This window comes from Anoplopoma fimbria, chromosome 21, assembly GCF_027596085.1.
Source record: "Anoplopoma fimbria isolate UVic2021 breed Golden Eagle Sablefish chromosome 21, Afim_UVic_2022, whole genome shotgun sequence".
NCBI lineage: Eukaryota > Metazoa > Chordata > Actinopteri > Perciformes > Anoplopomatidae > Anoplopoma > Anoplopoma fimbria.
In genome coordinates, this window is record NC_072469.1 from 19562755 (window position 1) to 19578251 (window position 15497).

A 15497-nucleotide genomic window follows, 5' to 3' on the forward strand; every position below is an offset into this window, starting at 1 on the left:
AGAAGCGGCTGCCAAAGTAAACAGGCTACATGCATACAAACACGCGCACACCTTGCATGTTTGTGCTCACATGACCCTTCCTGGTTCACAAACACAACTTCACACTTGTGTAGCTGTACACACGTGCTGTACACCACTGTGTGCATAACTTCACGGTAGGGAAAGAGGGGATCCATAACAATGAATTTCATTAATGAATAGAGATTGAATTGGTCAGCTAATCCATTAATCGATAATTGGGATAATAAATCAATCATTTGTCAATATTCAAGCAAAAATACAAAACATTTCTCTGGTTTCAGCTTCTCAAATGTGAGAAATGTTTGCTGCTTTTAACAGTTTTATAATCACTGTAAATTGTTTGGAAGGTTTTTCTTGTGTTGCAAATTGGCTACAACTGCATTTAGTTGTGCATCCCTGTGTCGCATCATGACAATAGATGATCTTTGAATCCGTGAATAGCTTTGGCTTTTGGACCATTTTACTTGTCTCATGACAAGACATTTGAAGAGGTCCCCCTGGAATCTTGGGATGTAATTGGCAGGTTCACTAATAATTGCTAACACAAATTTTAAATTCTACTTTTTATCAAATTCAAATAAATATGACATTTATCTGCAATTAAATATAATACTTTCGTTGTTTTAAGGTGTGACAATTTGTTTCCAATGCCAGCTAACTTTTTTTTCAGGAATTACACAAAGCTTGCTTGTGTCGACACACAGAACCTGCGTAGTCTCAATCTGTTGCGCACACACATACACACACACACACGCACAAACGCACGCACACGCAGCCCTGTGGCCCCCCTGTCATTCAGCCTGATTAGTGAGTTGACCTGCAGGTCAGGGTGGATCTGGCTCTGATGACTGCTGACCGGCAGCAGGAACTACCTACCTTCCTCCTCCTCTTTCCTAACTCTCTCCTCCTCTCCCGTCTTTACTCTTTCTTGTCTTCTTTCTGCTCAACCAGATGTCTTGTATCAGGAAGTGGCTACTCCGATTACTAAAGCCACGTCTTACTCCTTCATCAGCTCTTCTGCACTGGGTAGACAACAAACCATACATTTCCTACTACGGGAGCTCCTCAAGGCAGCTACCGGCTTTCTGTACTCCACCGCCACACCACTACCTCAACCAAATCCTCCTCTTTTACACTGGCAAGAGCTTAGAACAGAGTCCGATGTTACAGAGATATATATATATATATATATATATATATATATATATATATATATATGTGTGTGTGTGTGTGTGTGTGTGTGTGTGTGTGTGTGTGTGTGTGTGTGCTAATGTGTTGTATTTGTTTGTGTGACAGAGAGGACGAGTGAAAGAAGGGGAACATTCACGCTGTGTAACTGGAGCTGAGTGGGAGGAGCTTAAAAATGTCACGAGTGCTGACCCTTGACCCCTCTGTGGGACCGAGGGGGCGTGACCTTTCCATTATCTCCCTCTCTCTCTAACACACATGCACACAGACACACACACACAGACACACACACACACCGCCACATTAGGTATGTTGCCGTACCTGCTGGTGAGGCCTCGGACTGGGCGATGAGTGCCGCCATGGCTGAGTTGGGATTCAGCCTGTTTCCAAACATGTGGGGGGGAGCGAGGTTGAAGACCGACCCTGGCAGACCGCTCACCTGTAGACAGAGAAAAAGCGGAAAAAAACATGTTTCACTGCGATTGAAATTGTTGTATTAAGTTATTTAACAGTCAGTTTTTTAGAGATAATTTTTTGTGCCATAATTGAATAGCTGATAGTTTAGAGATGGAGAGGAAACAAGGGAGGAGAGAGGAGCATTAAATGCACCAAAGTCACCAACTATGCGTCTTAACTGTGTTACAATTAAGAACTTTTTAAACACTGGGAAATAAACATCCAGCAATAACTCAAGTGTTAAACTGCTTTGATAAAATAGTGGAAATACACGTATGCATTTAAAATGAATTGTTATTTAATTTAAATAATTGTAGGGCTACAATTTATGATTATTTTGATGAATTCTTGTTTCAATGGTTCACATATCATTATGGATTTATCTGACAAATAAAGAAATTAAAATTAAAAATTATAGTTAAGTGTATAAAATATGACAAAAAAATGTAAGGTGTCTATTACAAATGTCCAAGGCCCCAAAGTGCAAAACGCATATTAATAAAAAATTGATAATTATAGAAACACTCTCACAGGGTGTGACCGGGATTTTGGTGTTTATGCTTGAGAAATGACCAAAATAATTCATGGATTATCAAAAGTGGTGATGATAAATTTTCTGTTGTCTTTGTGTCCATTGTTTTAACAATATATATTTATTTAAAAAAAAAAAAAAAAACAGTTATTCTTAAAACAGCAGCAAAGCAATTATCAACTCTGATGAGTGGGAAATTATTGTTAGTAAACTGATGTTTGAATCTCTTGTTGCATAGTAACAGGTGTCTCTATCGTGTTTATTCTACAGTGCCAAAGAGCTATGAGTGTTCATGTTATTTACATTACATTTTTGGGGAGGTCTGATTTGCATGTTATTACACCTTTAATGAGCCTGGATCTAAATCTGAGAGTCAATCTGATGACTCATTGGTTTGAGAATTTAAATTCTCTGATATCCACTATTGATTCCGCTTTGTCACAAAGCATCTACATATCATTTCATGCCGTTGAAGCTTATTTGAAATGTGCAACAAAAAAATTGATCTGAATGTGGATTTGACAACATCTCCAGAAGAACACGGATATATTATGGATCCACGGCTCATTATTCTGTTACCAACACACACATGCATACGGGGCTGGGAGTGCTTCGACACCCGAACAGTACGCTGACATGCTGACAAAGTGTTTCTGATGCATAGAGTTTAATCCAATTAAGGCATTTCCCAAATAAGGACCGTGGAGTAAAGGGTGGGGTAAGACAGCAGAGAGAGAGAGGGCGGAGCATCAGGAAGGGAATCAGGTTATCTAAAAGAACAAAATGGCTGACTGTTTTGGTTAAAACGCTACAAGCAAAGTAAATGACACGACAAAAAAACTTTCTCAGTCACTGGAAGTTGCTTTTTCACAATTAGTTTGGAAGTTCCAGGTGCTCTGTAATTTTATGGTCAAACTGAAAAGCATAATTAGATTTCTTTTTTTAAGTTACGGAAAAAAATGTTAGAATTTTTTTGTTGAAACAATTTTATAATAAATTGATGAGACATAGTTTAAGAGCTTACATAGTCTGGATTCCTACATGTCTGCTGTTTGAGCAAATAGAGTTCTAGTCAGCACTAAAACAAAGAAAAATAGTTTTTGAGAATGAGCAGAAAACAGAACAATCTGAAAAATCAATAACCTAAACATCAAAATGTTCAAAGCTTCAGTGTGCACATGCAGATCCTGCATTTGTGAAGCTTTGCCTGCCCTTTGCATCATATCTATTTAATATAAAGTCACTCTTATCCCTTTGCTGAGATTTAGGGTGCAGAAACTATAATGCCATTATCTCCTATTACAAATTCATGGACGTGGTATGTCTAAAATATTAAAATTTGGAAAACATCCTGGAAATTCCCATCAGTGTTAAATGTTAAATTCAAAGAAAGAACCTGTACCCTCTGTCCATTCTTCCACCCTTTTCCACTCCCCTCCTCCCCCACCCTTCGGTGCCATAATCCGGCCCCCTGTCCTATCAACATTCATTTTTCATTTTCATTCATTTTTCATTCAAAGTCTCTCTCGCACTCCCTTTCTCTGTCCTGGGCTGATAGCCAATAACAGTAGGCCGAGAGTCTGCTAGCCGACCGAAAATAGCAAATGGTCTCTGTCACTCACACACACACACACACACACACACTGAAGGAGGCCTGTTGGCGTCCTTCTAGTTGCGTAATTTCTCCAGACTTGTTTCGGAGAGTGTGTGTGTGTCTCAGATGTCCAGAGGCGAGCATCACAATTACAAAGCAGCGACAGGAAGGAAAAAAAAATGTCTTCCTCTACTCTCTTTCTGTCTATTTCTCTCTCACACTCACACATACACACAAACAAACAGAGCTACAGTCCAAACTGGGCTATACATGCTGCAAACAGGCGTGATATCCTGTGCTTCCCTGGGCCTCTCGTCCTCTATAATATGTGCTGAACAGAGAGGAGCGGGGCAAGATGAAGGCCAGGCCAGCCAATTCAAGGCATGAGTGCAACCCCCCCCACACACACACACACACACACACAAAAACACACTTGCCCCTATCCCTCCCTCCATCTATCCCTCCATCCCTACTGTGGTGCTTGTCAGATGTCATTACATCACAGGACAACGGACGGAGAAAAAGAGAAATGGATGGGGACAGAGAGGAGGAAGGTCGCGGGTGAGAGAAAGTGTGTGAGAGAGAGAGAGAAAAGAAAGAAAGAGACGTGGTAAGTGGACACGGGAGAAAAATGGAGTTGGGTGGACAGAGACAGAGCATGGTCTTTAGGGAGGTTTTGAAAGGATGGACACTGGGGTCAGTGATTGAAGATGAGATTTTTTTTTTTTTCTTTTTGGGAGATGGGACAGCGATTACTGGAGGGGGTTGAGCTGATTGAATTAGAGTCTATGCTCTTCACTTTTGCATATAAGCGTTTTTAAGCCAAAGGGACACACCAAAAACAATAACACTTTGAGGAAAAGCTAAACTATTGCATCCTTCGTACTGAAAATCAATAATTTATTTTGATCAGGATAAACCTGCTTAACTGCGTCAAAGGTTTAAATGGAAATGTTTTAAATGAATTTATTTATTTTTTAAATTGAATTTAATAAGGCAAGAGCATAACAGATGTTTTAATTAAATCTTGAGAGAAATAAAAAAAAATTTGGTGCTCTGAATTAACCTTCTTCAACTGTGGCGTATAAAATCAGCTACTAAATAACTCGCTGAGAAAACACAATCCATACAAGGCCAGGAAACACACACAATTTACACATAATTAACATGCAGTGGATTAATAATAGTGCTGAGAGATTTGGTGCGAAAGACATTTAATTAGTGTGCTTTGGTTTATTTGTCTTCCCACAGTTTATCTGCACTTCAGCACAAAGATGCGAGAGATGCGGATGAATTGATAGATGTAGAGGGTGCTGAAAGAAGAGAGAGAGGATGTGTGTGTGTGTGTGTGTGTGTTTGTGAAAGAAAGAAAGAAAGAAAAAAAGAAAGAAAGAAAGAAAGAAAGGAAGAGTGATGGAGTGTGTTTAATGAGCATGTATTTTCATGTATGCGAGTGTGTAGAGGGCATTGAGAGTTTTTAGCACAGTTTAAGTGTTTGGACTCACGTGTGCGGAGGCTGTGCTGGTTAGCGGTGCCGTGGCAGTGAATGGAGAGGGAGGGGCTAGTGAAGGTGTGGGTTGCTGTTGCTGTGACAACTCAGAGCTGGCTCCGCCGGTGGCGACAACTGCTGTCCCCGACGATGACCCGTCCGCACCAGAGAAAACACCTGTGGAGGTATCAGAGACAACGGACATTACAGTGTATTCTTCATTTGATACTATATTTATATAACACAATGAAACAATGATTTGGAGTAAGACCGTTTGAAAGTAACTATATTTATTACAGTAGGAAAAGCACTGGTGTAAATAATAAAATTGATGATGGCTGATTTCCATTTAGCCTTTTCAGTTTTAGGGTCCTGGAGTTGTGCATGCTGGCTAGAAAGAGATAAATTACTGTTACAGGATGAATCATTTACGAATATAAAGGATCTTAAATTAAGTTTTAAAGAAATTACAGATCTGCTGGCTTTAACCAAATGAATGCATTATTAATAAAAATCAACAAATGCATGATCAAGTACGTGGGCTTGCCAGAATATGCGGCAGGTAATTTGTTTTCTTTATGATTGCTAAAAACTCCATCAATTATAATAAACTCAAATTCAAGCGTACAGAAATACACACATACACACACACACACAGACAGAAATGTGATGACTCAAATCATTCAAATTAAGCTTTTACAAATAAAGACAGGATGAAAATCAATCAACACTTGATTATTAGAAATATAATTTAAGAAAATATTCACTCAACGTTTTGCTCCATTTTCACACACCCATACGCATTCTCTTATCTCTTTGCTCTCTCCCCCCCCTTCCCCCCCCCCCCCACACACACCCCTGTGCTCGCCCACTAACCAGGGATAAGCCCTGCCCCTGCCCCCCTTTGACCCCAGCAGAGGAGGGGGAGGGGGGGCGGACAGGGCCCCTCAGCCCCACAAAAGCCTGAATGGCTCAGGGCAGCACACATTCACTGGGGGAACAAGAGATCTTTGTGCCAGGAAGGGAGGGGTGGAGGGAGAGAGAGGGAGAGCGAGAGAAAGAGAGAGATAGGAACACTGGATGGGCCTACATACTATTTATAACGCTTTGTAATATGCACCAGAAAAATTGATACCCAAAGCGGGGCAGCCGTGACTCAGGGGGCATGAGCTCCTGCAAGATTTCTAGCAGCTGGATTAGAGGCCAAACCAACAGTTTATCAGAGTTTAGCTCATGCTCATTGACGAGATGAGTTGCATATAAAAGGGACGGTGCAAAAACAGTGCCAGTAACGGGAATAAAATACAGGTTAATTTAATTCATATCGATTTTATTATGTAAGAATATAAAAGTAATTTAAAATGTTACAAAATTGACACCATTTTGTAAATCACAGGCTTTGTATGCTGTATGCTCCACAAGGAATGTTTGAATTAAATTAATTAAAAATGTAATTTATTTTCCTGACCAAACTAAACAGCTATTTATTTTTATTTTTTCAAACAAGCGGGAAATGACAGTTGAAGTTAAAACGTTAATTCCATTTCTAGACAAATATGCAAATTGGTTATACTTTATGAATGTTAATCTTTTAAACTATTCTATTTTTAATCACCTATTCATTTTTAATTTGGTCACTTTCAGGTAAAAGCCTTCTTGTTTCAACTCGGTTAAGTCTAAGGTTTTAATGGAAAATCAGACTGACAGGCTCCACCAGAAAAATCTGCAACCTTCGCATTAATAAAACCATTCTTAAACAAATAAAGCAAACTGAGAAAAACGTGTTAACCACAAAGCTGTTTTTCACAGTTGCTGAGGAACTGCTATTGTGGAAGTGTATTGTGTCATTAATCGCCGTCTACGCTGGTGAGAACATTTTCAAATATTACAAACATTGCTATTCGAATTGATTAACATTTTATTACTGCTTTTCATGGGAGTTAAAACTTTCCCATAGAGAACAAAACGGACAAAAAAATCTCAACACACACACACACCTCTAAACACACAAGCCTGGGCTTGAAAAACACATATACCCTATCTGTGTGATCGATAAAATTAAGACCCTGAAGCACAACTGCCTCGAACGCCCGACCTTCCTGTTCCTTTTCACTTCCTGCCCAGTAGATTTGTCAGCTTCAAAAATATACACCTTAATTAGTTCAAGCTGGTATTATCTCCATAGGAAATCTATGTTGTCTATTAAGGCAGGATTAACACCAATCTAAAAAAAACAAGTGGATGGCATCATACTCAGTAGTTGAACAGCTGAAATGAGTGTTGTGACTTACAACTCGCTCAGAATTCTGCTTTAGACGGACATTTCCATCTTCGTAGCAGTGCGATGCTAAAGCTGGGGCTTGTTTTTTTTTTTTTTAAACTGCAGACAGTCATGTAATCATGTTTAAAAATGGATTGTGGAGACAAACACTGAATACCTTCATGGCAACAGAAATAATTATTATTCTGAGAATTTTCTACCACCAGATATAACCAGAAATGTATTAAAACTTCACAGCAATGTGCAGAGGGAGCAGAGCCACATTGAGGGAAGTCAATGCAAGTGTGGGTGTGTGTGTGTGTGTGTGTGTGTGTGTGTGTGTGTGTGTGTGTGTGTGTGTGTGTGTGTGTGTGTGTGTGTGTGTGTGTGTGTGTGAGAGAGAGTCTTGTCTGTATGCATGTATCACAAAATGTATGTGGATTTGCCACCAACTGATAAAGCCATATCAGCTGCAGAATCAACAACAGTTTGGGCAGAAAACCAAATTCAAGAGTTTCTCCAAGTATGAGCAGTTAAGAGTCAAACTGAACTACTGTAACCTCAACAGAAAATACTTTTACCATTTACTTACTCAGCATAGTTTTATTGAGGAAGAACACACATAATGTACATGAAAGAGCCGTCACTTTGAAATTGTTTTTCTCCTTTTTTCAGATGTGTTGTTTTGTGTGTGTGTGTGTGTGTGTGTGTGTGTGTGTGTGTGTGTGTGTGTGTGTGTGTGTGTGTGTGTGTGTGTGTGTGTGTGTGTGTGTGTGTGTGTGTGTGTTTGTTTTAAGCTTCAAGTGTTTAACAGTCTTTGTTTTGGATGAATAAACATATTTCTAAGGTTAATCCACCACAGTGCTCACACTTGTTAAATATACTTATGAAAACTATATTGCAATACAAATATAATATATAAAAGCTAAACATTTTCAACCTTCTGAAATTGGGAGGTAAAACGTCATAGTGACCTCAATGTTTTTTTATTCATCCAATCTCCAAATAATTTCTTGTAATAAAAAAATTACGCGTTTCATATTTTACCAAAAAGCCTAATTTGGCATTCAAATGAAATCCTGTTTACTGAATATTTTTGCTGGTTTTCACAACTTCCCGTCACATGTTTTGCAGTGAGACCAAGTCGCTGTTAATTATGATTTCACTTGGAGGGAACAAAAACAGCGGAAGAAATATTTGAAAATAAAAAAGAAATATTAAAAAACATAATATAAAATAGAGCAAATAAATAAGCGAATAAACAGCAATGAGCGTTTCATGCTCTATCGTCACTTTAATTATTCTTTCACACACACACACACACACACACACACACACACACACACACACACACACACACCTGAATAAATTCATGTCCATCCAACATCTTTCCTCCCCCACACACCGAACCCGCCGCGCTCCACCAGCTCGTCCGTCCCATCGGTGACCCCCTGCCGTCAAACATTAACCTAACCAAAATCTAACCCCCTGCCTCTCCCCCACCCTCAACACATATCTATCAGGCTAACTATCTATCCATCAGCACGGTGGAGTCAGCAGACAGGATGGAGGGGGAGATAAACGCTAAGAACCTCCCCATTACTGCCCTGCATTAACCCTCAGCTAAATATTTACAGTAGGAAGAAGAACACACACACACACACACACACACACACACACACACACACACACACACACACACACACACACACACACACACACACACACACACACACACACACACACACACACACACACACACACACACACACACACACACACACACACACACTCCACATGTGGTCAGAAATGCCGCCACTGCTGTAGGGAAAAGCACGAGAACCAAAAACTGAGATGAAGGTTGAAACACAAACAAACTGATCCTTAACCACCGATGGTGCCAATAAGTATATTTACAATGCAAACAGAATCAGTCCTCATGTTTGACTCACCAACTTATGCCCAAAGCTACGCATATAAAACATCCACTAAACACACCTTTGTAAGTGTTACTGAATATCAATATTTATGGATCGACATGACTTGTGCTTATACTATTAGCAACAATAAATTTGAGGTTTTGCAATAATACAATCATTTTAATGCGTGAAACAGCCAAACGTCAAATTGCTGCATTTACGTGTTTAATAACATGTAACAGGTTTCCTCACAGTAAAATAAAATGTATTTCACATATATATTGCTTTTTAATCTATTTTATGTCAATTCACAATTAACAATTAACATTAAATTGTCGGTATTGATGAATTGATAAAAAATGGCTGGCAATATAAAATAACTGAATCTCTTGCCAGCGGACAAAAACTTTACCTCTACTTTTTATTGGTTTGGTTTACTATACCAAGCAACAAATGTTTAGATCAGAATCAGTGTATTGTTGCACTTCTACTAAGCAACCACATCATTTTTCATACTTCAAGAACTACACTGCTATGAGGAAAAACAACATAATTACCACTGATTAATGTATTCCATGGATGCTATAATCCATCTAGCACCAAGAGGTGTGTCTAATATTTATTACAGGTTTTGAAGGACAAACTATTTACCAACATGTTATAAATAGATAGAAGTACAACTGAAAAATATAGTATATTAATATTTTTGAATTAGGAATGAGCAAAAATAAAAAAACACACTCAGTTACAGACAAAGAAACACAGAGGGTCTCTTATGTAATTATGTTAAAGAACGGGAACATATTGGTGAGTAGTATTGGATCAGCTGATCCTACTGATCAGGGATGGATTTTGACTTGATTAGAGCATCTATTTTCTTCATTTGCATTTAGAACTAATAAGCATATTTGTGCGTATAAACAATATATCCATTGGTTTGGGGACTACGCAAACACACATACACCTTCCAGCGCACAAAGCATCAACAGGTGAGACAAGGATTCAAGGAATGAGCAGAATGCGGGTAATAGACGGCAGCGGAGAGGCAGGAGAGAGCAACAAAAGAGTGGCAATTCTGGAAGAAAGGGGAGATGTGGGCTGTGTGGGCTGTGCTGAGCCATTTCCATCAGCAGAGGGGAACTCCAAAGCATAAAGACAGTTGCCAAGCAACAGAACACGATGAAAGAAACATACAGACCACTTCCACGTGTGTGAGCAAACAGCACTCTGACTTCCACACGCAAGGAAACCAATAACAAAGGTGTGTCAAATCCTTCCCATTTGAGATGGGAAATGTTAATACTTCATCAGTATTTAGTGGTGACTGAGGAGAAAGATCCACAAATCATGAGCTGAAAAAACAAAAACTGCTACAGAAATGCCACAAATGAGCCACCTCCCTTTTAATCATTTTTAGATCACGCTATGGAGAACGGTAGGGACACAACTTCTTTGTCTAACAGGACACAATTGGCTGATGGAACTTGAATTAAACCTATTTCCTTATTTAAGTTGCCCCCAAAAATGTCTAAAATTCTGAAGATCAAGACTGACAGATGGATCTGAGAGAGCATTTCCCATCGGGAGATCTGTGACACATGAGCTTTCAGAAACTCTCGTTATTGTTGTTTGACATTGTTGTGTTTTGTGTGTGTTCACTGTCTCCTCACCTGGCCCAGTGCTTGTGGAGCTGCTGCTGCTCTGTAGACTCCCATTCCTAAGGTTCTGTATCCCACCGCCGACACCCATGACCCCCAGACCCCTCTCTCCTCCTCCTCCTCCTCCTCCTCCTCCTCCTCCTCCCCCCACTCCCAACCCACTGCTTGACACCAAGCCCGGGCGGCCCGTGAGCGTTGACGATGAAGAGGAGGATGGGGAGGCGCTGGAGGAGGAGGAGGTGTTGGCCGTGGAGGAGGCGGGGAGAGTCATGGACGGAGCCGGCTCAGAAGGTTTCACTTCTGTGGTGAAGCAAGGTCCAAATCTGTTTCGCCAGTTGCCCTTCTTTTTCTTCTTCACCCCGTCATCCCCTCCTCCTCCTCCTCCGCCTCCTCCTGCCGCTGCACCTCCGATCCCCGGCACTGAGCTGGAGGGCTGGGGCCGTTTGTAGCCAGCGGACCCACCGAGGCTCGTCGTCTCGCTGGCTGTGAGACTGTGGGAATTCTCGTACAGCTTCCCGCCCACTGAAATGATAAGAAAGCAGAACTGAATATTTAAGTATAAAGCCTGCGGCCACCTTTGTGTTTTGTTGTGGATTGTTGGTCATCAAAGAATCTACTTGATAAGAAAACATGTGTCATCAGTTATTTTGTAAATAAGGGCTGCAACCATCGATTACTACAACTCATTATTCATGAATCTACTGATTACTTATTCAATTAACAAAGCTTTCCTTTAAAAACGGCGGTGCCACTGCAAACAACTAATTGAGCATAACCGAGTAACATGCATACAATCAAACTAAACTTATGGGACCATTGACGTAATTAAACTTCCGGTACCTGCAGAAGCCGTAGTGGCCGACATAAGAGAGCCGAAGAGTGTCGTAGTTCCCTCCGAGGCGCCGCCCTCCGAGCTCGGCTTCACGAGGCAGCTGCTGAAAGATGGCGGGGAGGAGAAGGTGGTCCCGCCCCCCGAACGCAACGATGGATCCGAGAAACTGAGGAAGTCTGAGGAGGAAGGAGCAGAGGTCGTCTTGCTGGCGCTGGTCAACAGGAGGCCTGGAAGAAAGAAAAAAAACAATGAAGGAAAGAAAGACAGGAGTGGAGATAGAAAGGAATGACAAGTAGCAGGAAAGAAACAACACCGAGCAAAGAGACATTACAGCTGGAGAAGTTTTCAAACGACTTCTTTCCATCATCATGGGAGGAGCAGAAACAAGATAACCAAAATAAGCATTTTATCTGCTCTCGCCCTCTCTATCGGCTCTGCAGTCAGCCGTCCCTCATCATGTAGTCCTCCCTTGTACCAGAGGAAGTGCCTTGAGAGCACACCAATGAATGGATACTCAAAACACACACACAGACACACACCTGACAAGGGCTTCAAGGTTCTGATAGTACCAAACACAGGAGCTCAGTGTGAGCGCCGACTCCTTTCAGGTCCTGACCTCCCCACATGTTCTTTCTTTCGCTGTGTTTCTGTGCCTTTCCCAGACAGGGCCCCCGATTACAGGAGCCAGAGGCCAGTCGAGACGAAACACTGTTATCACGGCCACACAAAAAGGTCTGGTGTCTGGCCAAAATCCAGCCAATGACATAGAACACACACAACTAATGAATCACACTCTTATTTTAATAGCATTACTGCAATTACAATTGTGCTGCACTTTCAGTTGTTTTTTTTGGGGGGTGGGTGGGCCGGACAGCAACAACAGATGATTTGTCATCGTGTTTCCATTTTTTCTAAATGCAGGGTTAATTAACATACAGGACCATTTGCAACCATTAATTCACCTTGGTGGAAAGGCCCAGTGGAAACAGAGGCAGATGTGGAGGAGGTTGCCATGGTGACCACGGCGGAAGGGAGGGGTTTCCCTGAGGAGGTGAGAGACTTGCGGCCACCCCTCTGTCCCGCCGTGTGACTTGCGCCGCTGCTGTTCTTCTTGTTCTTCACCTCAGACGCCGCCTTCCCAGCGTCTGCGGCCGAGCCGTCTTTGGAGCTGCCCCCGGAGAGAGCGGACGCCACTTCCTGAAAGTTGGCGGTAGTGAAACGGGCAGCGCTGTCGTCCAGCCGCTTCTGCGAGGCTGCTGTCATAGGGGTGACTCCTCCCCCTGAGCTGCCGCTGTTGTAGGTCTGGAGGAGAAAGATGATAAAAAAAAAGGGAGGGAGAATATAAGGAAAAATGATGGTTAAAAGGGAGAGGGAGGACAGGAACCAAGAGAAGCGCCGGAACTTATCAAAACAATGCCGGTTTGCAGAGGGAGGACCAAAAATGGGAGAAAGGACAGCGGGAGGACAGGATATGTGAGTGATACAGAAGAGGTGAATCAAGGTGGAAAAGAAAAGCCACCCATCCCTGCTGTAATATTTAACTAGCTCAGTCAAAATTCACCAAAACAAAAAGGAGTGAGGAGTGGAGGAGTGCCCTCACCTTCTCCGGGACCAAGATGTTAGGGAGGACAAGGGAGGGTGACATGTCCATGGAGATCTTCTTGTGTTTGGGTTTGTGCCTGTCCCGCTCCTTGTGTTTCTGAGCATGGAGAATAGAAGAAAAAGGAGAAACAGATGGGTGAAGCTGCTAAAGACAGGATTCAGAGAAGAGGGAAATAAAGAGAGACACAGAGAGAAAAAGAGACCTCCTACAACCCTTATTTCATAACCCTCTGCATATTGAGGAACATTTGAGAAACACTGAATATAGAGAAATGTGTGTGTGTGTGTGTGTGTGTGTGTGTGTGTGTGTGTGTGTGTGTGTGTGTGTGTGTGTGTGTGTGTGTGTGTGTGTGTGTGTTTGGCTGATAGAAAGAAGAGAGCATTATATTTCAAAGGCTCAGTCTGAGATGAAAGCTAAGAGATCTACAAACACAAAGAGAGTGATGGAAGAGTGATAAAGAATGGGCAGGAGGAAACAGGAATTCAGCGTGCTGCAGTTTAGAGCAGAGTGTGTCTAAGTGGCTCTCGCCGCGCACAAGGTCTCGCCGTTACATCCAATCATATCCTCCTTTCTTGGACCATCACAGCTCAATTTACACCCTTGCTATCACACGCGCCGCCGCCACCCTCCTCCCGCACCCCTGAGGTGGGGACTTGGTACCAGTGCATTTACACCTCACGTGCGCAGCCCCGGCACCCTGACACCTCCTCTGCGCGGGCATAGAGGCAGACAGGTGCATGTATGCTCACACACACTTTTACACACACACTTTTACACACACACACACACACACACACACACAGAGTTGGAGATAGGCGTTGAACATATGCAGCAATCCTGAGAGACGACATGGGACTCAACCTGCTTGTGATGCTGAGTGTCAGGACAGCTCTGAAACCCCCACAAAAAAGCCCCTCCCCCTTCTCCCCTTCTCTCCCCCCCAGGATGATTGATGAAGGCTGGTGACAGTTAAGCCAGACTTCCTCCACGAGTAGCAGTTACCAAACTGTAATCTAACCTAATGCTACGACTCTGGGGTTAGGACACAGATGTTTGTGTTGAAACTTGGAACTCTTCCCTTTTGTGTTTAATTTAAAGTAGCCTTTAAAAAACAAGCATGCCTTATTAGACGATGCCTGACATATACATAGTATTCTGTAACAGTTACAGCTTTCCTTTGAAGCTGTGTATAAGTGTTGATTCAAATATTTACCACGTTTTGTTTTTTTGTGGTTGCCCCCTAAAACCCTTTAAATATCCTAGATTTTTTTGTACATCGTTTTAGACACTAAAAAAAGCTGACATATTTTTTTCGTCTCTGTAAACATTCGGGTGCCCACTAGAATTTAAAACAGATTTCTGTGAGTGTAAATGATGTTTGGCTGCACAGCATGAGTTTGTAATGACTGACCTACTGGTGAGACACTGTTTGTTTTTTCATCCCTGGCAATTATTTTCAACTAATCAAGTAACTGTTTAGTCTATAAAACGTTGGAGGACAGGGGAAAATGCAAATTGCATTTCCAAACAGCCAAGGGTGGCGTCTTTATAATCGCTCGCTTTGTCAAACAACAGTCAACAACCGAAAGATGATTAATTAACAGTGATATAAAACAGATGAAAACGGAATTCACACATTTAAGAGGCTGAAACTCTCAATTTTTGCTCAATAAATTGGTTACAAGATTTAATCAAAAAATGTGTAGGGCTCTCCCCTAACTGTTTGGAACTACTTTGAACAACAGCTACATAAAGCTGATGAACAAAGAGAAACAGATGGATGAAGTGGGTGACTTTACAAAGTCAGACGGTTAACTTAAACGGCATCTACTGCAACAGAAAGGAGAGATGATACCGGAGAAAAGGAGAGTGAGAGAAAGACAGAGAGGAGGTAAATTCTTTGGGATTCTCTTGTTGTTTTTCATTAACATTCCAGAGGTAGGTG

General features: G+C 41.6%; 1 protein-coding gene across 1 annotated transcript in view; it reads right to left on the bottom strand.

Annotated features, from left to right (window-relative positions):
- The window catches only part of mllt10 (MLLT10 histone lysine methyltransferase DOT1L cofactor), a 42456-nt gene that overhangs the window by 8798 nt on the left and 18161 nt on the right, over positions 1-15497 (bottom strand). The window contains 6 exon segments of the mRNA XM_054623150.1: positions 1531-1648; positions 5297-5457; positions 11130-11639; positions 11958-12176; positions 12912-13251; positions 13550-13648. Of these exon segments, the coding sequence (XP_054479125.1) occupies positions 1531-1648; positions 5297-5457; positions 11130-11639; positions 11958-12176; positions 12912-13251; positions 13550-13648 (1447 nt within the window).